The following is a 26,232-nucleotide window of genomic DNA, read 5'->3' on the forward strand; positions in this document are numbered from 1 at the left end:
AGGAAAGAGCTTGCTAAAATATACTCATTAATGTATTCACAAAAAAGGAGACCAGAAACCAGTATTTAAATCAGCGCAGCCTGAAGCCGGCAGTACGGGGGTGGGCGGGGCCCCGGGTCGCCCCTCTGCTTTGGTTTTCTATTTCTGTCCAACCAGTTGCCACCAGCGTGGAAGTTTAAAGCAGCAAGCGTGCGTCACTCACGGTTTCCGCGGGTGGGGAGGCCCGGCGCGGGCCCACTGCCCTCTGCGCAGCACCGCTCGCCAGGTGAGGCTGCCTGGGATCGAGGCGTGGCCAGAGCTGTGGCCATTCTCCCCCAAACGCGCGCAGCTGCCGGGAGAGCGGGTTTCCGTGCACTTGTGGGACTGCGGTCCCCCCTTTCCTAGCTGCTGGCCAGGGACGGCCTCAGCTTCAGGAAGCCGTCTCTCCCAGCCTGGCAGCTCGCCTCACCCCCGCCCGCCGGGGACCCCTGCCGCTGCCCGGCGTCCCCTTCCGGGGCTCACCCGATGAGGTCAGGCCCAGCCAGGACAGCGCTCCTTTCCGTGCACTCAAAGTCAGCTGAGTTCTATTTGCAAAGTTCCTTTTTCCAAATAATCATGGAAGTGATGTCCCATCGTAGTCCCAGGTTCCTGCACACACTCAAGGGAGGGGCTTAGGGAGGGCTTGTCCACCGGGGTGGGGGCGTTTGTGTGGGACTCTTGGGGCCCCTCCACCCAAACTCACAGATCCAGCCTCATTAACCTCACCCTCTCACCCCTACGGGCTGTCGGAAGCCCGGGGACAAAGGAACTGTCTCTCCAGATCAGCAGCGCCCACCTGCTGAGCTCCCTCACCTCCTCCCATGTGGCCCTGCATGACCTGCCCAGGTCACCCCCGGACCTCCACCTCCACCCTGCACCTGCACCCCGGCCCCCTCCCCAGGCCTTTGCACAACACAGTGCTCCCGGGTGTGTAACGCTCAACACAGGCAGCAGGGGGCACTGCCGGCCTTGGCCGGGGCGGCCACCCCTGGGCCCGCTCACCCTCCTAAGATTCCCAGCCGCCTCCAGGTGTCAGGACCTGCCCTGGGAGGGGGTGGGCTGAGCCCGAGCCTACGATCTCCTGGGTCCCAGGCCCCGTCTTTGCAGGGGGGTGGCAGGGTGCCAGGGCCAGGCCCCCGTAGCACATGGGCAGGCCCCCACCTGGACGGGTGCAGCCGGAAGCAGAGCAGCGCCTAACTGCGCAGGGGCCTGACTGCCCCTTCTCTCCTTCCCTTCTTGTCTCTGAAGGCCGCTCAAGCGCAGTATAGCGCTCACATCGTCCCAGTGTCTTCCCTTCAGGGTGGTCTCAGGTCCCCCCTGAGCGCCGTTCCCCATAGGTGGGCTCCAGGCTCCCCCACACTGCAACCGGTGTGACAGGTGGGGGCTTATCTGTCTGGTGACTGACCAGGGCCCTCCTGCCTGGCAGTCAGCTTACCTGCCGCAGGTGAGGCCTGGGCACCCTGCAGGGCGGCCGTGAGCACTTCCCTGCCGTTTCCACAGTGCGTTCCCGTGGCTGTGTTGATGGGCACGCTGCGTGTCTATAAAGCATGCCATGCCGTGTGCGACTCATCTGTGCGATGTCCCCCCATCATTCCTGATCATTCAATAGGAAGACATTTTTAGGAAGTTTCTACAGACCCGCTTACCAGCACCTTTGCAAAGCAAATTCTTCAAAATTCCTTCAATGACTGGCCACAGAGACCCCAAACTAAAGCTGCCACTCCTTGTACCTTATGAAAATCATGAATTCAAATGAACTCAGTTAAAAGAAGTGACTTGGCAACTGAGGCTATAACACATGAAAAACATTAGATTTTGGAAGCGTAAGTGTGCCCGTGTGATGATATAAGCCACGATTTATTATGTAACGGTTGTTGATCCTATATAGCTTTAAAATGTGTTTCTGTAAGAAAAAGAATGGGATATTTTTTGGTTTAACTTACAGGAAAAATATTTTAGAAGCTTCAGGAATAAAGTCGACCTTGCAGAAAGTGGGGTTTTTCTCGTTCTTTTCCTAGTTCACTCATTTCAAATGCATCACTGCACGTGTGCTTCTGGTCCCGGACGTCACAGCTGGGCAAGGTCACGTGCCAGTGTGGGCTGACTCTGAACTCACGGTGCTAAAACCAATTTCACGTACCACTGATTCTATGTGGGTGTATACTATTCCTGAAGCAGCAGATGTTGGCTCTGAACATATAAAAAATTAGTCACACACTAAACTTTAAAGAAATGTGACCCACGTTGATTTTCAGTATTAACAGATGGTCACGGCCATACCTGAGTTCTTCTAGAGAAGCGTGATCCAGATGCTCGCAGGAATTTGGGGTGCTGTTTGCCTTACCGTATATAGTAAGACTGTTTTAGGAATGTTCCTGAAACGTCATCCACTTGAAAAATGTTCTCACTAGGATGTGACCAGGGTTAAGATCTTCTGACTTTTGTCCATTTTCCAAGGTTTGAAGTTTTTTTCCTCTTTATCCTGATTTTTAAAACATGGAGTCAACCTTATTGAGGCAAAAGGTGTGCCGTTTGATGAGTTTGGGGCCAACGTAGCCTTGTTTTTCGCCTACTGTGTTGTCACCGGTACCATTACTGTGTTGCCCAGCCGAGATGCGGGCCGTGTCCAGCCCCTTTCACGGGCACAGGCTCTCCCTCCGGTCGGTCACACCGCCCTGGGAGTCTCCAGTGTCCACCCCAGTGCTACTGTGTCTCTTTCTCCCTCTCTCATTCTTGCTGCTCCAGCTGCTGGGACATTTGTTGGATGAAAACACTGAGGTACTTACGGCTCTACTCACTAGGAAGGAAACGTGCCTCGGGATTTGTCTGCTCTTTCTCAGTGACCGCTCACTCCTCTGCCTCTGAAATCCCTATCCACCCACATGCCCATCCATCCACCCACCCACCTAGCCGTCCACTCATCCATCTTTCTATCCATCCATTCATTTATCCACTTATTCATCAATTTACCCAACTATCCATCCATCCATCCACCCACCTAGCCATCCACCCATCATGATCTATCCATTCATTCATTCATTCACCACTCACCCATCCATCCATCCATCCATACACCCAACTACTGTTGAATGTCTACTGTGAATCCTGCCTCCAGGAAGCCTGCCTCCACTTGGCTTATGTTCGAACCGGGAAGACGAATAATTTAACAATTATGCCGCAAAAGATAATACACAGCATGGCGGGGAAATAGGGGGCACAGTGCTGGGAGACTCAGGATGAGTGAGTGGGAATGATTCTCAAGGGAAGAGACACCCGTGATGGAGCGTGCAGGACAAACATCACTAGGTCAGTTTAGTGTTTCAGCAACACTTAGTGAGCACAGCAGGCCAGGCCTGGCGCTGGCTGACACCCGCTCGGTCAGGGGGAGTGGGCTGCCCCGGGCCAGCTCTCCTGGGGGGGCACCTCCGTTGTGCAGTTCGCCCGGGCTGCACTGGGCCAGTGGGGCCACGTTCTAGGCCGAGAAGACACGGGCAGCGGTCTGCAGGGAAGGAAGACCCTGGCGAGTCAGAAACACTGAAAACTACACAGACCCAGGAACTGCGTGTCAACCAGCTGGGGGCCCTGGTGGCTTCTTGAAAGAGGACGCAGGTTACATTGTAGCAACCCCCGGGCTCTCCTTTGCCCTGCGGAATGCTCCTCGAATCCAGACCCAGAATCTTGAAAGAGAAAGAAACACCGAAGGGAGACACCCCAACCCAATCACCTGCAAGCCGTTTCCTTGTTCCGTCAACTGTGCCATGATTCCCATTCAGCAGGGAGGCTGAGGGGGGACGTGTGTGGGAACAGAGCCACCCCCCCCGCCGGCCCTGCCATGTCCAGTGAATCACAGGAGTGAGATTTTTGGATGTGGATGAACGTTTGCCAAAGCGGGGGGGTGGGGGTGGGGTGACATACCTGAAAAAAACTCCCTACGTGTCTGAGTCAGAATCGGGAGCCCGGAAAGCTGGGGGAGAGAATGAATTTATCTGTATCCTGAACTTCTTCCCAGAGAATCTGAAGGTACGTCGCTGATGTGTGGCTTCTATCTGAATTGTCACGCTTGGGGAGACTAGTACGTGACAGGCACTCGGGATGGCGTGGCGAGTCGGGCGCAGGCGCTGCAGAGGCTGCCAGGTGTGACGGACCCTGCTGCTGACTCACTTCTGGTCGTAACATGTCCCCGTGGGGGAGTTGACTCTTTGCAGCTTAATGTTGGATACAATCTATTTACACTGTAGCGAGCTCTGTGCCCTTCCCCTAAAGTCAGAGCTGTTTGGAAACCCAAGCCTCCCATGGGCGCCCATGCACAGAACATTCTGGAAACTTGAAGTCCTACACGCGTGCTGAGTGCAGATCAATGCCTGTGACCCAGGCATCAGTAACTGCACGCATGCTCAGCTCACCACCCCGCACTGCGACGTGGCGAGGCTTCCGGGGGCTGGTCTCCTCTTGGAGGGCCCTAAGCTGTTTACCATCGGGTCAGAAATGTATCCTGTCGGGATCTACCGAGGAGCACGGATGTGTCCTGCATGACCCCGCCTGTCCTGTGCCTGTCACTTTGCACTTCACTGAGGCGTCTCCCAAATAGGGCCCAAGACACACAAGACCCCAGGCACGCTGCTGGCAGCTGCTAACGGTGCCACCACGGGTCCCGGGCCTTCGGCCGAGGCTGCCCCACACACCTGCCGCAGGACAGCTCCCCAGATGCTGTCCGGAACGGTGGCGACACTTGCTGGCGTGCTGTGATTGCCACTCTGGCGTCTGTTGGCCTCCCCGCAAGTGGGCTGCGCCACCCCCCCCACCCCCCCCCCCCCCGCCCCCGGCCCCGTTTCCCTAGCTGTGGGGGGGGGGCCTGCTGGGAGCCTGATTGCACTGGCCACACCCCTCAGCCTCCTCAGGGGCTATTGATGAAACGACCCCGGGCCTGCAGCGGGTTTGCAGGTCCCCTCTGGTCAGCACCGGACTCCTCAGCGTTCAAAGGGACGAGAAATGACCGTCCCGCCCGCCCCGCAGGTGGGCAATCGGTGGATCTGCTCCATGGTCAGAGTCGGCCGGCCGACCAAAACGTGGGCTTCCCAGTGTGTTCCGGCCTCAAACCCCCGCAGCCGTTAACACAAGCAAATGCTCTCGGGAAACGGCACAGCGAGGCTCCCCATCGAAGGAGAGCAAAGCAACGTGGGATTTTCCATGGAAAAACGATTCATGTTAACCTTGATTAAGGCGAACGCCGTCTGCTGGAGTTCGGTGAGTACGTTCTGGGTGAGGCAGGCCCTGGGGAAAGCCCCCTCCCGTTTGTAGTTCGTTTCCGGGAACGGCCGCCTGAAGTGCAGACAGACTTACAGGCAGACGTTGGAACGCCCCTGGCCTTTGTCATTCAGGGTCTGCCCTGGGCGCCTTCTTCTAACAGAAGAGAGCACTTTTCCAACGAGCAGCCACGGATGCTATTGCTTAGGGGGTCTTCACCCAATGTCACCTGCCCAGACTAAAGAAACACTTCTCCTGGAGTTGCGCCCAGTCCCCTTCACTGCGGGCTATGCGGTTGGTGAGGCCGACCCTCAGGAGCCAGGGCCAAGACGCAGGAGTTTCTAAACTCCAACGGATGAAGGAATGTGTCCCGAGACCGTGGAATTCAAAGGGTTCACAGACTGATCATTAGAAATAAGAGGACAACCAGGTAACCTTTCCATAAAGAGCATATTCTGTCGATTTATTATAGAATGCAGTTAAAAAAAATAGTCTGAGGTTAGCCTCTCCAGTTGAAAAGCACTAACTAGTAACACCCCGACAGCTTTGCCACGGTCGCCCCCACACCTGCCCCGCCCCCACCAAGCACTGTAAACAGGGTTTGGAGAACAGCCGGTCAGCTCCCGGATGTGAACAACCGGATTCCCTCGCTTCTGAGAGAGCCGTCTCCCACGTCCCCAAAGCACGCCCTGCCACTCGGCGATAGGTATTTCAAAACGACACACTGCGATGGTACTGCTTTAAGGCCAAAATAGACACCCATTTACCAGACACACACGCTACGACTAGAAAAAAACCACGGACGTTAACCGCGTGTTCACAATTCCGTCAGGAATGAACGGGGAAGGCACTGCGTCCCTCTCGTGTCACCCCACGTCCACTGTCTGCGTCACACGCTTTGAACCCCAGCCCCGCCCCGCGCTGGAACGGCGTTTTCTGCAATGTGTGGTCACAGGCGTGTCCCACGCTGTCCTTCCGCTGCCACGTTTGTTCCCTCGAGGGCACAGCAGGTGGGAACATGGGCTGCCAGCTGTCTTTCCAAGTGGGTCTCGATGTTTCGGTGAAAGCACTCAGCTCCCTTAGCCAATTCCCAGCAGAGGTTCCTGGCCACAACTCGGCAGGAGCCACCGTGTGAGAGGAACAGATGGGGTCGAGGCCAGCCCAGGATCCCTGAGCTGAGATTTCTCACCCACTGGCAGTGAGATCCTCGAATCGGGAAAGTGACACCCACCCGGGAACTTCAGACCGACACCTGCAGTGAGAGCACATGCTCTGTGCTGCGTGGACGGGACACGTGCCAGGCAGAACTCCACATGTGCTGTCCTAAGGAGTTGTGCCTCCGGGAAGGTGCTCATTTCCAAACGCTTTCCTGTCTCCCCAAAACATGCAAAATGACGAGGGCGAAACTCTACCTACGGACAACGGTTAGTTTTGGAAATCAGTAACACACATGCACAGACATGGGCACACGAGGGAGAAACACCAAACACGACAATTCCCACGCCTCTGGTTCTCACACCTTCCTGCCTCGGACACGCGTGGGTGTGGGCGCCTCTCACACCAGGAGCGGGGCTACCCCAGAGGGCCGCCCGGGAACGGGCCCCGGCCCACTGACCAGCCTGCCCTCGGCCAAAGCAGAACCCAGCAGGGAAAAACAAGCACAGAACACTATGGCTACCGGGTTTCTCAAGGCGCTCCCCAATGCCCTGTGCGATCACCCCGACTCAGTGACACGGACATGGGTGTGCAGTGTCAGAACCAGGGGACAAAGCCCTGACCCCGTTCTGGGCAGCGTGAACTGGAATTCCCGCCACCGCGATCACGGCTGCCGCTTCCAAAGTCGTGAGTGGCTGCTTCCACAGCCAAAGATTCCTCCCCGCGAGCATGACCTGGGACCCCCCGGTCCGGGCGCCCGTTCAGCTCAAGTGGACGGGCGTGAACTCCGGCCTCCTGGTCTGGATGATTTTGGGTTTGGGTCTCCGCATCCGCTCCGCCTCGTCGTCCTCCTCGTCCTCCTGGTCGCTCTCGCACACGTGGACCACCACGCTGGGGGTGGTGTCGGTCGCCGCGTGCAGCTCGTACTTCTCCCCTGGAGAAAGACGGGCGCTGCAGGGTGATGCCGGCGGGGGCACGGGAGCCCCAGAGCGGCGGCACGTGGGGAGGCCCTGGGGTCTGCTCGGCCGGCTCCTGGGCACGGCCGGGGGTTGGGGGGCTGAGGGACGCAGTGGACACACTGGGTGGGCACATCCTCGGTGGCTCCTGCCAGCTGGAAGGAGCAGTGAGCGGGGCCTCCTCCTCCCGCTGCTTTGGGCACCCCCTCCACAGGGAAGGCGCTTTCACTCACTAAGAAAGGGGGACGCTTTTTCTGGGTTGCACAGGTGAGACTGGGTGTCATTGTACCTGCACTTGAAAAGAGCCCCAGCTCGCTCAGGGGTGGGGGTGGGGCGGGGCGGGGCCTGGGGTCACCGGAGCCTTGGCCCGGCAGCTCCTTACAAGCCCCACCGCCTTCCTGTCTGTCACAGCCCAGCAAGGGCGGGCACAGGCCACACCTGCAAGCCCTCTGCGGTCCTGGGCGCCGCGGAGCGCCGCCGAGACAGGAGCGACATTATCCGTGCTCGCTGCCACGTAAACTAAGGGCAAGCCGACTTTATGGAATCTTTGTTCTAAAAAAGCTTCTCTAATAGCCTTGGGCGCAGTGGTGGGGGGTCCCGGAGTGAGGGGGTTCTCTGACAGCACCCTCGTCTCCGGAGCTGCCTGACCCGCCTCCCTGCTCCAAGCCCAGGGGACGCCCGCCCTCGGCTCTGCTGGTCACCTTGGCCAGCGCTGCCAGGAGGAGCACGTGGCTCCTCAGCCTGGCCACGTCCACCCCGACCTTCACGCCCCCGCGGTCAGCAGGAAGGAACGTGAGCCCTGCTTTCCGCCACAGAGGAAATTCCTGCCCGGGCCATGTTTTCAGAAATGTGAGCTTCTCGGGAGGAAGCTGCTGACGGCCGGAGAAACCAACACCCTCCGCGCAGGGGAGCATCAGGGTCAGGCGGAGAGGAGGGGCGTGGGCGGCAGGATCAGGCAGCGGGGGGCCCGCGCCTCTCCACCCCGGGGCCCCTCACAGCTGCCTCCTCACCCAGACCCTCTGTAGACGGGACAGGAGCCACCGCCACTCCACTGTTTCTCGAGCGCGAAGGGAGCGCTACCGTGGGCCGGCCCGGCTGGCACTGCTTCCCGCAGGGCGGCCTCACGGACCGCTCGCAGCCCCGCCGGGCAGTTAGGGCCCGTTTTATGGAGGAGGAGCCTGCGGCCAGAGTGCCCGTCTCCCCAAAAGCTCACACCGCTGTCCCTTCGGAGGACTGGAACCTCTCTGCCCCCTGGCACGCTCAGCCGGGGGGGGGTGGCAGTTGGGGGGCCCCCGGGGGCAGGGCTGGGCTCCGCCTTCACTCCGGCCCACGGCCCTGCACTCCCTCCGACACTGGACAGCGCAGGGGAAACCACATCAAGGACAGACCTGCCCCCACTAAACATCCCAAAGGTGGGGTCTCATTTCCTTTTCCGACGTCCAACCGCTCAACCCCACCTGCGCGACAGGATCTGGGGTCTCAAGCTCAGTAGGTGAGGGGATGGAGCCCTGTGGTGCCGACTGGGAGGGGCCCTGGTGACTGGTCCCCATGACTGACCGCAGTCCCTGCTGCACGCCCGCCTCCCTATGGGGAGAGGCCCGCGGCAGGTGCACGCGCCCCAGCACGCATCACACGGAAAAGGAAGACGCAGACGGAGAGCGTCCACGCTTGTGCCGTCACACGGGCGGAGGGGACGGTGGGGGCGGCGCACTTCCCCGTGCGGGCGAGCACCGGTGTCTGGGGTCTTCAGCACCGTCTCCCCACGCCCGCCTGCCCTCCCTCCCCACGGGGGCCCAGCTTACCTGGCCCCAGCTTGGAGATGGCATACAAGAGGTCGTAATTTATGACGGGGGTGGCGTCTTCCACTTGTTTCCAGCCCACGGGCGGCGAGGCGGGAGGAGAGATCAGGAACTGCTTGTCCGGGTTGGGAGGGGCCAGGTGCGAGCTCCCGATGTGCAGAGTCTGGGGAGAGAGGCGGGCACAGGCGACGTGAGTGTGGCGTGACAGGCCAGGCCGGGCCGTGGGACGGGAGCCTCGAGAAGTGGCCCAGAGGGCGCTCAACTCCGGCTGGTGCAAATGTGATGAATGCCCCGCCCAGGCCTCCAGTGAACATGCTGGACCGAGACGGATGGGAAACGGACAGACGTTTGCATCAGCAGAAAACCAAGACGCTGGCATCCAGGTCGGGAGGAATCTACACGCCCTGTCCTTCCAGCCCCTCACATCAGAGGCCTCCGGGACGCCTCTGCAGGCAGGTGACAGGGCACCAAGCAGGGCGGGACCCAGCACTCCCACCTGCCCATGGCAGCCTCGAAATCCCCTTCCCCCGGGGCTCCGAGAATCAGTTCCAGGAGAGGGCGGAGAAAGCCTCCCTCTTCCGGGAACAGGAAAATCATCACAAGGAAAAATGACCGACGATCCCAGCTGGGGCTTCAGAGGTCTGTCAGTGACTGGACAGAGGGCTGTCAGAAAGGTCTTACACCAAAACCTTACCAGTCCGCGGGGCGGGGGGGCTGGGCAGAAGGAAAAAGGGCTCCGGACATGGATGACTGTGTGGGGGCTGCGGGGGGTGGTCTGAGAGGACTAAATGGCAATGGAAAAACCGCAACAAAACTTTTTTCTTACATCTTACCAGGGTGCCCCCCCCCCCCCAATTTTCACAATGCATTTACTTGAATAATCAGAAATGGTCATGGAGAGACTAAACAGTTTACTTACACAACCCCCCCCCCCCCCCCCGCCCCAATGCAGAAAGGAGCGTGTTCTTAGGCTGAGCATCTGAAGTCAAAACCTGTGCCCCGCACACACCACGAGGGGGCAGGGTGGAGCGCCCAGCTCTGAAGTCCAGCAAGTGTGCCTATTCCACTGTCTGGAAGCTTCTTCCCTGGGGGGGCTGCTCCGTATGGGCGTGGGGCACCCAGAGCCCCAAGGGGCTCATCAGAGAGCAGCCCCCCAGAAGCTCCTTCCGCTCCCCAGCGCTCTCCAGCCAACCCGTCAGACCTGTTACATCACCCCCTGGGTCTCGGCCCGGGAGAGCGCTGGGATCGTGGTGGGTGGGAGACAGCAAACCCCACTCACAGCATCGCTACCTGTGCTGGGGCGCACTCCCGGTGTGCAGAGCAGCTGCTCCCCACGGGCTGAGCAGGCCCTCAGAACCTGCACACAGTGGGGCGACTGGGCTGTCCTCGGCCCGCAACGCCGGGCAAATTCACGGAAACCTGCCACACGAGTCTTGGGGACCGAGTGCCCCCTTCCCCTGCACACTACCCCTTCCCCATCACCACCACTGCTCCACCCGAGAAGGCCAAGGAGGCACCTTCAGATACACCCTGACGCTTCCTGTCAGAGGTGAGACTGAAAATCTGGTGTGAATTCTGCCTCGATCTCAGGATGGATCCTTGTAGTTTGAAATCAATGCATCGTGTTATTATGGGATGAGCTATTTCATAAAAAAGAGGGGGAAGCATGCATAGCCCTGAAGTCAACTCACCTGAGCAAAATATAACTTCATCTCCTTGCCAAGGAACTCCGTCTTGTGCAGCTGCAGCCTCGCATCCGCTGCGGACAGGGGGCTGCTGAAGTTTATTCTGACACGTTTGAAGCTCTTAAAGTACTGGAAGGTGATGTCCTTGTCATATGTCCTAAAGAGGGACTCAAATTTGGCCTGGAAAACAAAAATAAAAGGGATAAAATTTACCTTCATATGACCCTCAGCTAGACGCCTTCACAACATTTCTCACCGAGGAAGCGAATTATTAGCCGTCCCCAGAGCTCCCAGCTTCTTGGGGAAGACAGGTGAGCACCCCTGCCCTGAGAGGGTCCACGTCCGCCCACTTAGTCCTAACACAGACGATTTTACAGGGAGGGAAGGGCGGACGGCGGACCAACCTCCCTCACTCAGTGGAACAACCCCCAATACTCAAACACGCCTTACAGTCATGGAAACATTCTCTTTAAGGGGGACCGAACACCTGCAAAGTGTCCTCTGGTCACCCGTCACCCCTCTGGCCCGACGGTTCCCGAGCCCAGGGACCGTCCCCAGCCCAGGGAGCCCCCCTCCCCACTCCACCTCCCCACCTGGCTGGTGTCCATCCCGCGTGTCCTTAGGGATTAAAAGCAGTGCAGCTAACGGGGGAAAACCACTGTTACTGAGCCGGGAAACAATGGAGTTATGAGGAAGAAGCCTTGCACTTCTCAGATGTGAAGAAAGGTAAAAAAAAATCCCACTGTTGTTTTCACTCGATCTGTTGCTTTTTAACACTTAACACAACACTGGGCTAAAAACCACCGTATTGCCAAAGGGCCCGTTTCTGCACGCTGGCCTTAACACGCGTGCACATCCCTAGTGCTACGTGGCTGGGGAAAATCACGGAAACAGCACGCGTGCTCAGCAGGGAGATGCCGAGTTCACGGTCACAGGTTTAGATCCAGGAAGAGCTCATCAGCGCCCTGCACAGGCTCTGAGGAGAGCTCCCTGGGCTGGAGGTGTCCTTGGGGGTGTCATTAAAGGGGGGGCGCTGGGCGTCCTCTGCAGCCCCCCCGGATGCCAGCTGGAGAGGGTGTTGATGGACAGACAGCTGGAACTTGGGGGACAATGCACGGGCTCTCGGGGCTGTTTTCTGGCTGAAGAGGGTGGAGGGGCAGCGGGCCCTCCACAGGGGTGAGAGATGCAGAAAGGAGGCGGGCCCACAGAGGACCCTGGAGACCTATGGGAGGCCGTGTTTCTGCCGAGGGGAGGGAAGATTCCAGCCAAGAGAGGAGAGCGTCTTCCAGAATCCCCGGTGCTGGGAAGCAGGGAGGGAACGGCCCCTGGGGCCCTGTCCACACTGCCTGGCGGGGCTGTGAGGCCGTGTGCCAGCCACCGGCCGCCTCCACGGGGCAGGTTGTTCTGGGGGGCGGGGCGGGAAGAGTCACGGACTTGCACCCTCTGAGGCCTTCGCAGAGGCAAAGAACGGGAAAGCGGGCAGAACAGATGCCAAGGCCGGCCGCTCCGGGCCCACCAGGGCTCCTCCCCCCACCTCTCCGAGCTCGGGCAGGGCCCCGGACAGGTGTCCGCCTAAATCCGGCATCTCGCGTGACCTCATCCGTAGGCACTGTGACCCACTGTGTAGTTTTGAAGATATGATTCATAATTTAGGAGAGAGGACTCTGAGGGGTATTTTTAGACTAGGAGTCAGGGCTCGGGACCGCAGCACGGAGAATGCCGGTACCTTTAAATCCCCGTCCCTGCCACACAGTTCTCTCCCAAAATACTTGTATCTGTTCTAAAACCTGGTGTCTCATTAGGATGGTTGTGGGGTGACAGCTCGGCTTGGCTGATTTAGCAACTTCACCCACAGAAGGCTGCTATTAAATACATGTTGTATTTTTAAACATAAAATGTGCTCTAATATCTAGTCCAAAATCTACAGCCCGAGCTGGCAAGCATTGTAGTTATAATTATGGGGTGAGATTTGATTTAAAAACAAAAAGAAGAAGAAAGAAACCTTCACACATCCCAATATGGCTTTGGGTATAAAGCCTATGACATGCATGGCACCCCCAAATGGAACATTCAGAATTCATTCATGTACAATATTGGTAAGAGCCCTAGATAGCTGGGTCGGCACTGATGCAAATCTTACACCCTAATCAAATGAAGAAGGAAATTATAGTAATGAAAATGACTAATTACATTAATTGCCAACATCGAGAGCTGCTTCCCAGGAGGTACACTCACCACACACTTAGGTTATTTATCCCGTTTTATTATTTGCTATGGCTGCGTTCTCTCTAGCTAGAGAAATCTGATATTATCGCAAACACCCAAATACCTTCACAGCATTCACTTCCTAAGATAAAATCAAATTATTCTGAATTCAAATGCCAAAGGGAAACGTCCTCTTCACTGAGATCTCCTCCTAAAAAGTTTACCCAGAATGAAAATCACACCATGCCCCAAAGTCCACCTTGTTGCTCAAGGGACCTGGATGTTTCCAAAAACTGAGAACTTTAAAAATCCCTCACACTTAATCCCTCAGGAGAAAGCTTTTGTTTTTAAGGCTCGAAGTATTTTGGATTATTTCAAAAACCCCAAACCCTCAAGAGATCCACATACCGCCCCCCCCAAATATTTCCGTTAATAGTCTCAATTAACGTAACGTTTGAAAACTCTCAAAAACCACACCGTGTAAGAAGCCTTACCCTCGCTTCACTTTCGCTGAAGATGTCACTGTTTGCCACACAGGCAATCAAGGAGCTAAAACTGTAGTTAAAATTTCTAAAATGCATCTTGCTTCCTTACGGGGAGCGCGCCCCAGCCGAGCCAGTGAGCAGAGCGCGGCCGCTTCCGAGAGGCTGGGGCGCCCCGCGCCGCCGCCGCTTATAAAGCCCGAGGCCCGGCCCCCCGGGGGAGGGCGCCGCTCCCAGCGCATATCCTGTTTGGACAGCGCATTCCTGAGTCAAGCCCTGCAAGCCCCAGGGGACAGGGACAGAGCGTGAGTTTCTGCTGGAAAGCGGTGACGTCAGCACCTTAGTCATTTTCCCGACGCTCGTGAACGCGGCCCGGGCAGGATGGAAAAATCTGCGAGGTTCTCTGCAGCTGCCTCCCCGGCCCCTGCAGCATAGTTTCCACTGGTAGTAATTCCACTCGGCGCTCAGACCCCGCGCTGCGCCCGCCGCGCTCAGTGGGACGACCCTCCCCGAGATGGAAAATGTTACGGAAGAAAAGCAGGAAGGTCCCCAGAAAGCAGTCATCAGCCTGCAGGGGATTTTCAAGGTTTTGGGAAACCTGGAGGCCAGCCCGGGCCGGCTGTCTGATCCCTGTTATTTCCTGGAAAACAATCCAAGTTTCGAGTCGGGGTGGCAGAGAAAGATCTGAAATGTCTTTGTCAATGAATTCCGTTTTCAAAGAATAAAGGGGACTTACACTGTGAAATACGGCTTTTCGTTTTTCCACTTGAACTTGATTGGGGGCGTGTCCTAAGTCCCACTTGCATTCGCAGGGGCAGCGCGGGAAGGGAGCCTTGCGCAATCAGAGAGTTTTCCCGGGAAAACTTCACTGTAATCTGAGAACTAGGCCTATGCAGCCCTTTGATCCTTTTGTAACAGCTACTGAATTCAGAGAAAGCCGCAAAAACATTTAAAAAAATGGAGCGTCAGGGGTTGAGAGAAGCATTCAGAGGGTGTCCTGCTTTGAGACTCCGGGACTGAAAGGTTTTTTGTTTTTCTAGGGAAGGAAGACCAAGTGGAGGGACGGACGTACAGAGCAGGTGGAAGGCTGGCCCGGCCTTCTTCAGGGGAGAGGTCTGGTCTGGGAAGCCTCTGGGATGGCTGGGCCTTCTGGGCACGGGACTAGTTTAGATCCCTCTGTCTGTCTGGGTCCTGGGTCCTGGGTCCTTCCCTCTCCCCAGTGTCAGTATCACCTGAAAGCATTCTTCAGGCTGGAGACACAGACACACCTTTCAAGGTTCCAGAAGTCAAGTGGAACCCTCCCAGTCACTTGTAAAGACTCAGCCAATGATAGAAAGATTATATGTAATGGAAAAAACCAAACCAGAACATTAATTCCTCCTAAAGAAGGAAAAGGGAAGTCTCGGGTGCTTGAGCGTTGCTGAGCGTTGCTGAATTTCAGCCCACCGGGCCTTGCTGCCTACTGCAGTTACGTAAGGAGCCGGGTGTGGGGCTTCCTTTGCCAAACTGCCCACAGCTCCCAACCTGAGAGGATCTCCACGCGTTATTCTAAAACACGCCGAACACCGTGAACGGAACGGTGTGCCTCACACCCCCGGGGGAGCGGGCACCGTGCGTGGCGCCTGGGAGGGGAGTGGGTGCTTGGACTGCTGTGCAAGTTGGCAGTGCTGGGGGAGGGGACACCGCGTGTCCTGGGGGCACAGGGCGTTCCTGGGGTGCTGCTGCTGGTGCGGATGTGGGGGTGTTGGGGGCGCCTAAGGGGTGGGGGGTGCCTGGACACAGGGAACCCCACTGCGCCCTCCAGAAGGGCTGCTCCCCCTCTGGGGGTCCTCCCTCCTCGCTCCAACCTCGTCCCCTCCTGTGTCCACTTAAATCACACTGTCTTCTCTGTCCAACAGGCGGACGCGAAGCCCCGGGTCAGGTGTGGGGCGCACGCGGAACGTTTCTGTTCCCCTGAGACATGAGCGCGGGGCTCACCGGACTTTGCAGTGTGAAAAGGAAAAAAGAAGAGTCAGATATCTGAGGACTGACCAGCTGTCTTTGCTCATAGAAACAAATGATAAATGACTGACTTTTTCACTGGGCTGCCCGAAAGTTTGACAGAACATGTAATTCTGAACCTGCCTTTGAGCTGATTTTAAGCGTCATCTGAATCAAATTCAGCAAACCTGAGCGCTTTCATTTTTCCGTCTGGGGAAAAAGGGCTCACAACGGTGGTCAGCTGCAGGGAGGGTGGACAGGACGCCGTCTGACAAAAACCACCAGCCCCAGATGGTACTAGGGCCCCGCGCGGGGAGAGAGGGGACCCCGAGCCCGCCAAGGCAGGCTCCTTAGCCTCAGAGGGGCAGGTGCAGAGCAGATTCGGGTTTTCACAGGGTCAGGCTGAGCGTGCGGCTCCTTCCTGCCGCTCCATCACCCCAGCTGGCCATGGGCACAGACACTGTCCCTGTACCCAGAGGTAGCACAGCGTTAATCTCTCCCCAATGCCCTTCTCTGTACTAATCGGACAGTGCCTGCTCTGTGATTGCCTGTCCATTACACATGAACTTGGATTCCTAAACGTCCTGTGTAGAAGAACTTGCTTTGTAAACAGTGATTGTCCCCACTGAGAAGAAAAACTGACCCACAAGCAAGTACTGAAAAAAACTGACTTTCAAAATAAACCGGTGGGACCACACGAACTACAAAGCTTCTGCCCAGCGAAGGAAGTCATCATCAAAATGAAAAGGGAGCTTATTGGACGGGAGGCAATTTTGTCAATGGTACGCGGGATTAGGGGTCAGGTCCGAAACACAGAAGGAATGTCTACAACTCGACAACAGGAGACCAAACAACCCGATTTAAAAGTGGCCAGAGGGTCTGGACCTTTTTCCAAAGACATACAGATGGCCAACAGGTGCATGAACAGATATTAAAAATTACTAATTACCAGGGAAATACAGATCGAAACCTCAATGAGATACCACCTCATTGTCACGCCTATTATCAGAATGACTATTATCAGAAAGACAAGAAATAACCAGGATGTGGAGAAACGGGAACCCTCTTTGGTGGGAATGTAAGTTGGTGCAGCCCCCACGAAAAAGTCTGCAGGCGCCCTAAAAAAATCAAGAACAGAACGACCAGATGCTCCATGATCCCACGTGTGCGTGTTTATCCGAAGAAAACACAAACACTAGTTTGAAATGCTCTGTGCACTCCGATGTTCATTGCAGCCAAGGCACAAATACGACCCGCGTGCCATCGGCGGCTGAGCAGAGAGACGACGCAGCACACGTACGACGGAACTCTGCTCGGTCATAAAGAACAAAACCTTGCCACTTGTGACAAGGTGGGGGGACCTGGAGCATGTAATGCTCAGGGAGCTCAAACCGGAGAGAGACGAATGTGTGTGATTCCACTCATACGCAGGATCGAAACCAAACCAAACCAAACCAAACCAAGCTCACGGACAGAGGGAACAGACTGGTGGTCACCAGAGGGGAAGGGGGTTGGGGGATGGGAAGGAGGGGTGAAGGGGTCAACTGCATGGTGATGGATGGTAATGAGACCCTTGGGAGTGATAACTTTTTAGTGAATACAGTTGTCAAAGTATAATGCTGTGCACCTAAAACTTATATAATAATAATAATAATAATAATAATAATAAATAACAAAAAAGCCCGAACTAACCTGTAGTGACGGAAAGCAAATCAGTAACTGCCCGGAGAGAGGGTAGTCACGCTGTGTGTGCCCAGACTTGCAACCACAGACCTGCCAGCTAGTAAGTGGGTGCTGCATGGGACCCCTAATCCTGTGGCACTTCACCACGCGGCCACGGAAGATATTTCCCGAGACGGCAGCTCCGTGTTTAACGAGCCGTCGGACACCGAGGCGCACGCTGCAGTCTGAGCCCTCCGGTGCCCCTGGCGGGCCCGCCGCCCGCACGGCTGGGTTTGTTGGAGCTGCTCCGACGACCGGTCTCTTAGTTGGAGCATTTGCGCCGTGGAAGGTCGAAGCAATTACTGATTTAGTTTGATTTGTTTCTACCACGTTTATGATTTCTGACTTTTTAAAAAATCCCCATCTGTTCCTTTCCCCCATCCTTCCTTCCTTCTGGGGGGCTCGTTCCTGAATCATCCTCCATCCATCGTCCCAGGTGGACCCCCTCACCGGGGCTTCCCTGAGGGTCGTGTGGATGCCCACGGGGGACTTTACACAGTGCTTAGCGGAGGGGACGGCTCTCTGTAAACTCCAAAATACTGATCTACAAAGAGGAATTCAGGAAAAAAAGAAACGGGACTTGTGGCTTTAAAACCTGTAAACGAGTGGGAGAAATTCTGATTTTCGGACTTCGGCCACCTGGCATTGCCTTCCACGTTCTTTCAACGCGCACCCTCTGACACCTTCCGTGCGAGGGGCTGCGCTGGTCCCCGAGGGCGCGGTCGGGTGAGCAAGACGGACGACGGGGCCTTTCCAGGGCACTGTCCTGTCTCAGCCAGCCCAGTGCGCAGTGCCTGCCGAAGGGACGGGCCGGCCAGGCCAGACCGTAGGGAGGGCAGCCTCTCCAAGGCCACGGACGTGAACTTCCGGGTGTACCCCTGGAGGCCAGGAAGCAGTTCTGCAGACGGAGGCGTTTACATGTGACTGCGCCGTCCGGGGTGTGACAGCGCAGGCCGGCCATCGCGGGCCGGCCGGACTGGCCGTCTGCCGGTCAGCAGCCCCCTGTGCTGCTCCGTGGGACCCGACCCCTCAGAAACGGAACCAAAAGGCAAAAGCAAAGACGGGCCACAAAAGCAGCCCCGATCCCCACGCCTTTCCTTGTTCACTTTCTCCAGGCTTCAGGGGTGCAGTTGTGTATATAACTGACCATCTGCACAGTCCCGGGCGCTCAGCAGCCCCCGCCAAGGCCCCGTCCATCACCGTTTGCCCCCTCCAACCCCCCAACCCCTCCCTCTTGAATCACCACACTGCTGTCTGCCTGTGACTCAGTTTTCCTGGTTTTCTTCTTTCTTCTTCACCAGCCCCCCGACCCCGCAGGGGCCCCCCAGTCTGCTTCCTGCTCCTGTGGAGGCCACAGCGTGGCACAACGGGCAGTGTGGGCGGGTCAGCGTGTGTGACCCGGGGTGTGACCCACGCTTCCGACCCCGGCCAGGGACGATCGGTGCCCCGGCAGGACGTTCCGCACTGAAGGCGGGGTGGGTGCTGTCCCCGAGCCCCGGTCTCCACGGAGAGCTGACCAGAACCGTGACTCAGAAAGTCCCTGCAGAAATGAGGAAGCAGAGCTGGGGCTCCTCATGGTTTCTGACGAAATGGGCTGCGCTGTGGGGGGGCGAGGGGGGCAACGCCGTCAGCGCAGACCCCCAGGCCGTGCCTCTGCATGACGAGCCGGCCGGGCCGGGGGGTGACCCTCTGAGCCCCAGCGGCCCGGAAGCCTAGGAGGCGCCCGCACTCACCGCACTTTGGGGAACACCATGTTCCTCATGCGGCCCTGGCCTGGGCCTCCGAGACTGTCCAGCAGCTGCAGCCCAGAGGGACAAACCAAAACCAAAAGGCAGAAGCGAGGAAGCCGCCCCTCCCCAAATGCCCGCAGCGCCCCCCGCGGAGTTTCCGTGATAACGTCGGGATCACCCCAGGAAATAGCCACCCTGGGGTCCCAAATCCAGCAGGCGGGCACCCACACCCCGAGAACAGCCCCAGCCCGGCAAACACAGCCGTCTGCTCCCCCCCCAGCAGGAAGGACCGGCCTTGGCAGCGGCCCCAGGACGGCGCCCACACCGTCCCTGCTCGGCGGAGACACCGGAGGGACACCGTGAGATCCCCCACAGGGACCGCGGGCTCTTGGAGCAGCCGGAGGACGGTGAGCAAAGTCCTTTACAGACAGAAAGTGGGTGACAGAGACATTTCAGGGCCTCGGAAAACGCTAGGGATCACGTCGGGCAAACAGTCCCCGTTTTCCTTTAAAAAACCCAGGCTCACGACAGCGGATCCAAACCTCTGTCAGCAGGCGGAGGACCTGCCAAACGCCAGCTCTACGAAGAAGTGACGTCAGACGCAGAGACAGAGAGCAGATGACAGCGAGTGGCGGTGGTGGGGGGGTGTCAGGGGGCGGAGGGACCCAGCAGAAAGGAAGGAGGACTCGGCCTGGACAGCAGGGTGGGGGGAGGGGCACATAAGGGGCCTGAAAGGTAATGTAAGAAAACACAGTTAGGGTTAAATTAAAAAGAAGAAATGACATCAGATATGGACTCAATGCACTTGTCCCCTATTTCTTCCTTACCACTGGGCCTATTTAAAAACAAAACAAAACGGTACCTAGCTACCACTTCCTTGGTTCCAAAATAAACAGGCTTTCCCTTAAAATCATTCACTGGTACAACTGAGCATTAAATGAGTTGAAGAACCCCAATAATGCTGCTAATATTCGGTCGGCAGGTGTATAACTATTTAGTTTAGGAGCTGGTGGCAAGAAGAGACCACCCGCGTGAGCGTGAGGTTACAGTCCTGCCGCTGGAAAGCCCCGTTTGTCTGCAGCAGGAGGACGGACCCGCTGTTCTCCGACACCAGCGAGCAGCCAGCCAGCGACCCTCCCACTCGGAAAGCTGCGGCCGGGGGCACAGCGACCCCCACCGCCCCAGGAACGGAAGCAGGTCCAGAATAGCAGCGGGTTTTTCCCTGAGAGGCAGATTTTACAGGAAATGTTCGATTCCATTTTAGAGGTGGAAAGATAGCGTGTTTTTCCCATGTCAAGGGGAACAGGAAAGGTATAAGTACTCGCTTCGCTACTTTTGTCCTGTCTGGGAAATCAGAAAGGCGGAAAAACTGATGCGTCATCAATGCGTGGCTTCTTAAAAATGACTTTCTGGACCCACAAAGACATCCCTGCGTGAACAAACTCTTCCCCAGACCTCTGTGTCTGGGGTCCACACTTCTGAGAGGTCCATGCAGTGAGCAAGACGGTGGCTCTGGGGGTGATGTGACCTTGGGTCACAGAAAGGCTCACGCCCGGCTGCAGCCCTGTCCCGCCCCCAGTGCCCGGTATCTCGGCAGACTGAGCCCAGGTGTGGGCCCCCTGAGGGAGCGGGGAGCAGGCACGCTCAGCGGAGCCGAGAAAGCCCCACGCGGGCAGCCGGGTGCTGCTGGGCCCAGTGCTCTGCGCCACGCTGTCTCCTCCCTGTCCGCGTCACGGGCCTGCCTGACACACAGACACACGCCCCGGGAGACAGAGAATTTGGAAAACAATAGTCTCAGCAGAAAACACAATAAGGACTAACTTTAAAAAAGAAATGACATAAAATATTGACTCTGTGTACTTGTTCACTAATTTTTCTTATCATTAGGTTTTATTTTTTTAAAAAACAGGTAGCTACCTATCATTTTCTTGGTTTCAAAATAAACAGGCTTTCACTTAAAATCACTTACTGGTAAAACTGAGCATTAAATGAGTTGAAAAATCCCAATAATGTTGCTAATATTTTGTCAAAAGGTGTATAACTATTTATTTTAGAAGCTGGTGCAAAGAAGATGCCACCAACGTGGATCATCCATCATCAATCTATCCACCATCCATCCACCATCCATCCATCCACCATCCATCCATCCACCCACCATCCATCCACCATCCACCATCCACCATCCATCCATCCATCCATCCATCCACCATCCATCCACCATCCATCCATCCACCATCCACCATCCATCCATCCACCATCCATCCATCCACCATCCACCATCCACCCACCATCCATCCACCATCCATCCATCCACCATCCACCATCCACCCACCATCCATCCACCATCCATCATCCATCCATCCATCATCCATCATCCACCATCCACCATCCATCCATCCATCATCCACCATCCACCATCCATCCATCCACCATCCACCATCCATCCATCCATCCACCATCCACCATCCACTATCCATCCATCCATCATCCACCACCCACCATCCATCCAACCACCTACCATCACCCACGAAGAGGCCAGGAGAGGGAGGACATGATGAAGCACCTTGTCCACTGCTGTGGACTAATTGTGTCTCTGCCCAAATGCACGTGCTGAAGCCCAGCCCTCCATGTGACAGTGTCAGAGAGTAGGGACGTGGGGGAAGTGATCGGAGCTGGAGGAGGCCATGGGGGTGGGGCCCTCAGGGGATGGTCAGGGTCTTTGCAAGAAGAGGAGACCCCAGAGTTGCGCTCCCTCTGCCACGTGAGGGCACCACGGGATGCGCCCAGACGCCGTGTTTTGTTAGAGCAGCCTGAGCTGTCACCCAGCTTTGGGGCCAAAGCCTGTGGCCTCGCCACGCTCCAAGCAGCATGAAGGGGGGCAGCCAGCGTGCGTCACCGCTGGAGCACTTCCTCCTTCTACAGCTGCACACGGAACCTGCTCTGCACGGTCAGACATGTACTGGGTAAGAATTCTGAAATCAACGTATCAATAATCACAACAGTTCTCTTAATCAGATGACATTTCTGGTTTCTGTAAAGCTCTTTAGTGACCTCTGAAACTGGGAACACTGGGTTTTCAGATGCAACCTGGGGAAGGACAGTTTTCTAAAGGGTAAAGATGCTCAAAAAGCCTGAGTCAGTACATGTTCAGGATTTAAATTCTCTTCAGTGTTGAAAATTTTGAAAAATGAACATAGTACATTTTAAACAGCTTTACTGATATAATTTAAGTATCATTATGCTACTTTAAAAATCTTTGTCTTTAACTATATTGTGATAAAAATCGAAATCTTGCTTAACGTCATGAGAAATATTGTTTTAACCGAGAAACATTATTCATGAGAACTTAAAAAGCTCCTCTGAAACCCCACATCCACCAGGAAGCCTACGCCCGCCGGGCACAGTGTGCCGGCAGAGAGCGCTAACTCCTGCCCTGCCGCCTTCTAACTACAGCGTCGCTTCCCCTAAGTCTGCGCTGTGCAGCCGAGCAGAGAGCCGCTGCAGGACCGAAAGCCATCACCAGCAATGCACGTGCTCCCCTCTGTGCCCTCTTCGTGAGTCTGTGTCCCACTCCGAGTAGTGCGGTGACCTCGCGAAATCTCCCAGCTAACAAACAAACTGGCTCAGGGTCCAACGCCCGGGACAGAGGCCCTGCGATCTCATTGGCTGGACACTGATGGGACCAACGGTCACGGCTGAAGCCCTTCATTTGCACGCAGGCTCGTCACCACGTGGTCATGGCCAGCGGCTCGGCGGCTACACCCGCACACGCGCTGCGTGTGTTTTGCGTGGGCCTCGCGGGTACCGGGCAAGAGGAGGGAGTCAGGCCGCCGGGGCCCTGGCCGGGCAGCTGCGTTCACAATGGCGAGGTCTGCCGGGAAGGCGCTCCCTGGGCAGCCTGGGACTTTATTTCTAGAACTGTCATTTTCATTTCTTTACAGCAATGCCCCCTCTCTGACCTGCAGGGGTTCAGGTGAGGCTCTAATCTGCCTCGGAGCTTGACCGTGCGTCTAGCAGATGCCTCGCTGTGGCCACTCAAATCCAGGGTTGTGCTGCGTGCCTGGGGCCACAGAAGGGCGGGTGACAGAGGCAGACTTGGAAAATTCATCCTCGTACGTTGAAGTCCTAATCCCCAACACCTCAGAATGTGACCGTATCCAAGTTAGATGGCTTTGCTAGGGTGGGCCGCAACCCGACAGATCTGTGTCCTCATGAGAGGAGCTGCGGGCCCAGAACGGGGTGCGGGGGGCACACGCACGGAGGAGGACGGCGCGAACCTGCAGTGAGACCGTGGCCGCCTGCGAGCCCAGGCAGAGGCTTCAGAAGAAATCAACCCCGCTGGCACCGCGGCCTCAGACTCCCAGCCTCCGGAACTGTGGGAAGGTGAACTCTGCCACCCGGGCCGCGGCCCCTGGTGACGGCAGCCCCAGGGCGCTAGCCCAGCCTCCTACAGAAGCCTACGTGCCTTCCTGTGGGCAGGGACAGGTCCCTGGAGGAAAAGGTCAGACAGGAGTCTAAGGACAGACGGCTCCAGTCCCCCCCCGCTCCAAACACACCCGGCGCCACGTTCGGCACGTTCAGTGGGGCACGCAGCACGAACCGCACATCCGTGGGGGCGTCACACCCTGCCTTCACGCGAGACCACGCTGGGAGCCGGCCATTTGTATGCGCAAAGCCACATCACTCCCTGACGTTGACAAAGTGAGACACGCAGCTCTATGACAGCGATTAAACCTGCTTTCTCAGACGCCACATTCTTGGCGGTCGTTTGGATGACTTACTTTTTTCCCTGAACAAAGACCCAAGGAAAACAGAGGGAAGGCCCTCGAAGGTGCCCGTTCCGTGAAAGACGCCGTCCGGGGTGCGCACAGGCCCGCGTTCCGCACCCGCCTGGGGGGGCCGCTGGCTGGCCGCTCCCCGGAAAAGCCGCAGACGTTCACCCTTGCAGAAAGCATCTACAGCAGTTTCCTCCTCGGAATCATATTTCCTAGGACCTTAAAATAATAATGTTGATTTGCTGCTTTATTTGAAAATTCCATGGGAATAATATAACCCGCTAAGGAGTTAACCTGCTTCCACTGGGGCAGCTGCAGGAACAGGGGGTGGCACTTGGGCTCAGCCATCCTTCAGTGAGCCCGGAGCCCGAGCCCTGACAGCTGGTGGTTCTGAAACGCAGCCGTGCGGGTTTCTAGGCTGGGGTCGTCTCTTCTGGAGTCTTCCTTTCCATCAACCTTAAGGACCTGCAAACCTGTGAGACCTTCATTCATAAAGTCAGCTCCCTTGGTCCCTTGGTCCCTGAAGCTGAAACCCCCTCTGGTCCGTCCGCAGTTTCTGAGCCTTTCCCTGCGCGGTGGAGGGAGCGCTCACGGGATGGAGACCTAAGAGGCAGCTGGCGTGGGGTCCCCGGAGAAGACCTAGGTGACCAGGGGCTCCAGAGGTCGACTCCACACCAAGAAGAGCCCAGTCAACAGAGAAAGGGAAGGAACTGCCGGATCTTCACAAGGCTCTGGCGGGGCCTTGGCACACAGCGCGTGCGCAGAGGGTGACGCGTGGTTCTAGGTGCACGGTGGGAAGGCCGGCAGGGACTCGGCCATGTTGGGCTCCCTCTCCCCCCTCCCGGGCCAGTCCCAGCCTGCTGAGGGGGTTTGTGAGACGTAAAGAGACTCAAGGTCACGGACACACGAGGGCTTTAAGTGTTGGTGTCAGGCTTCTTGCTGGATCTGCAGACAGTCACTTGGGGGCACTGGCCTTGACACACCCGGGGTGGCCCTGAGCCAGCAGGACTCATCCCTATGGGTCATGACGAATGCAGACCCCCTGAGAGCTGTGTGGGTTGTGACAGGTCCCCAGGTGACTCCCATCACGCGGGCCTAGTCTGGTGGGGCTCCCATAACAGAAGACAAGAGACGGGCGGCGTATAACAAGACACTGATCCCTCACAGGTCTGGAGGCTGGAAGTCCAAGGTCAAGGTGCTGGTGGACGGACTCAGAGCCTGTTTCCCGGCTCAGAGACAGCTGTCTTCTCACTGAGTCTTCGCATGGTGGACCGGACGAGGGGGCACTCGGGTCTCCGTGATAAGGACACACTAACCCCATTCGTGAGGGCTCTGCCTTCATGACCTAATCCCCTCCCAGAGGCCCCACCTCCTGATACCCTCACACGGGGGGTGGGTTCCAACACACGAACTTGGAGGGGTGGGTCACAAACACTAGGGGCAGGCATGCAGAGCTTTGAGAAGCCTGGTCCAGGGCGGAGGAGGAGGAAGGACGGAGTTCTCCCGGCTAACCTGGCCCCGGTCACTCTGTAGGAGCTGCCAGCCTTCACAAACGCAAACCAGGCAAACCTGCTGTGCAGGATTCTTAGGGGGAAAATGCTTCCCAGGAGTTCAATGGGAGTGTGAGTACCAGGGTCTCCTCTCAACTGAACTGTTCCCTTAGAAATGCCAATGGAAAATATGTCCTTACACACACAGATGAGACTCCCAGGCTGGAATTAGTGCGTGCTCTTTGTACTTACCAAGCGCAGCAGACAGGGAAGATGTGACTTACTACCCGATCAATGTCACTGACTTGCACTGCCCACAAAACAGCCGGCTCACTGCCCTCCACATGCAGGGTTAGTGGCTGGCTATATACTGTCAGCATTCGCCTCTAGAGACGCAATTTCACAGATGCCACGGGATGCTGGGAGACTGGCGTGCGCTGCCTCGTTCTGAACCTCTGGGTACCTACCGTCCCGCAGCCCAGCACGGCGCAGGGCGCGGCGACTGTCCCGCAGACCCGAACGGCGCACTTTGGAAGCACCAGACCTGCGGTGGGAGAAGGAGCGTGACGCGCAGGAGCAAGAGCAGAGGCCGCCCTGGTGCAGCCAGTGGCTTCCCACACGTGACCTAGGAGACCCGTGGGCTTCTGGGTGAGAGTCCCACTCCCAGTGCAGGGGTGGTGGGCGCAGATCCCCTCGAGCTGACGCCTGGGAAGGCCGATGATGTCAAGGCCTCAGTGCTTTTGCTCCACACCGCGTCTCAACTTTATCTCAAACTCCTGGTTGAAACATGAGAGACAGACCCCAGGGGCCGCAGCATTAGGCCACATGATTTACTGCACAGGCGGCCGGGGAGAGCCGCGCCCCTCGCTGATGGCCTCCGGCTCCTGTCTGGCCTCGGAACCTTCTCCTGACTAATTCCGTCCGCGCTGCCGGTTTCCAGGGCTGACTCACCAGCGGCTCCTACTTTCCTCATTTCCTGAAACGATCCTGA

General features: G+C 57.0%; 1 protein-coding gene and 1 long non-coding RNA gene across 3 annotated transcripts in view; one reads left to right on the forward strand and one right to left on the reverse strand.

Annotated features, from left to right (window-relative positions):
- Positions 1–5,698: 5,698 nt before the first annotated feature.
- RCAN1 (regulator of calcineurin 1) overlaps positions 5,699–26,232 on the reverse strand; it is a 56,088-nt gene continuing 35,554 nt past the window's right edge. The window contains exons 1-4 of one of the 2 annotated variants that reach the window (XM_090271544.1): positions 13,557–13,799; positions 10,864–11,037; positions 9,176–9,335; positions 5,699–7,351 (exon numbers count right to left, since the gene is read on the reverse strand). In XM_090271544.1, coding sequence (XP_090127670.1) covers positions 7,179–7,351; positions 9,176–9,335; positions 10,864–11,037; positions 13,557–13,643 — 594 coding nt within the window. In that variant the 5' untranslated portion in view covers positions 13,644–13,799 and the 3' untranslated portion in view covers positions 5,699–7,178. Of the gene's footprint in view, positions 7,352–9,175; positions 9,336–10,863; positions 11,038–13,556; positions 13,800–26,232 lie in introns of those variants that run through there. The other variant, XM_090271536.1, reaches the window with a different exon arrangement.
- Positions 19,304–20,940, forward strand: LOC150020524 (uncharacterized). Its single transcript, XR_016509950.1, has 2 exons — positions 19,304–19,383; positions 19,959–20,940. It is a non-coding gene; the product is annotated as an uncharacterized LOC150020524 (long non-coding RNA).

Source organism: Furipterus horrens, unplaced genomic scaffold (assembly GCF_987537825.1).
Source record: "Furipterus horrens unplaced genomic scaffold, mFurHor1.1.pri manual_scaffold_1, whole genome shotgun sequence".
NCBI classification, from domain to species: domain Eukaryota; kingdom Metazoa; phylum Chordata; class Mammalia; order Chiroptera; family Furipteridae; genus Furipterus; species Furipterus horrens.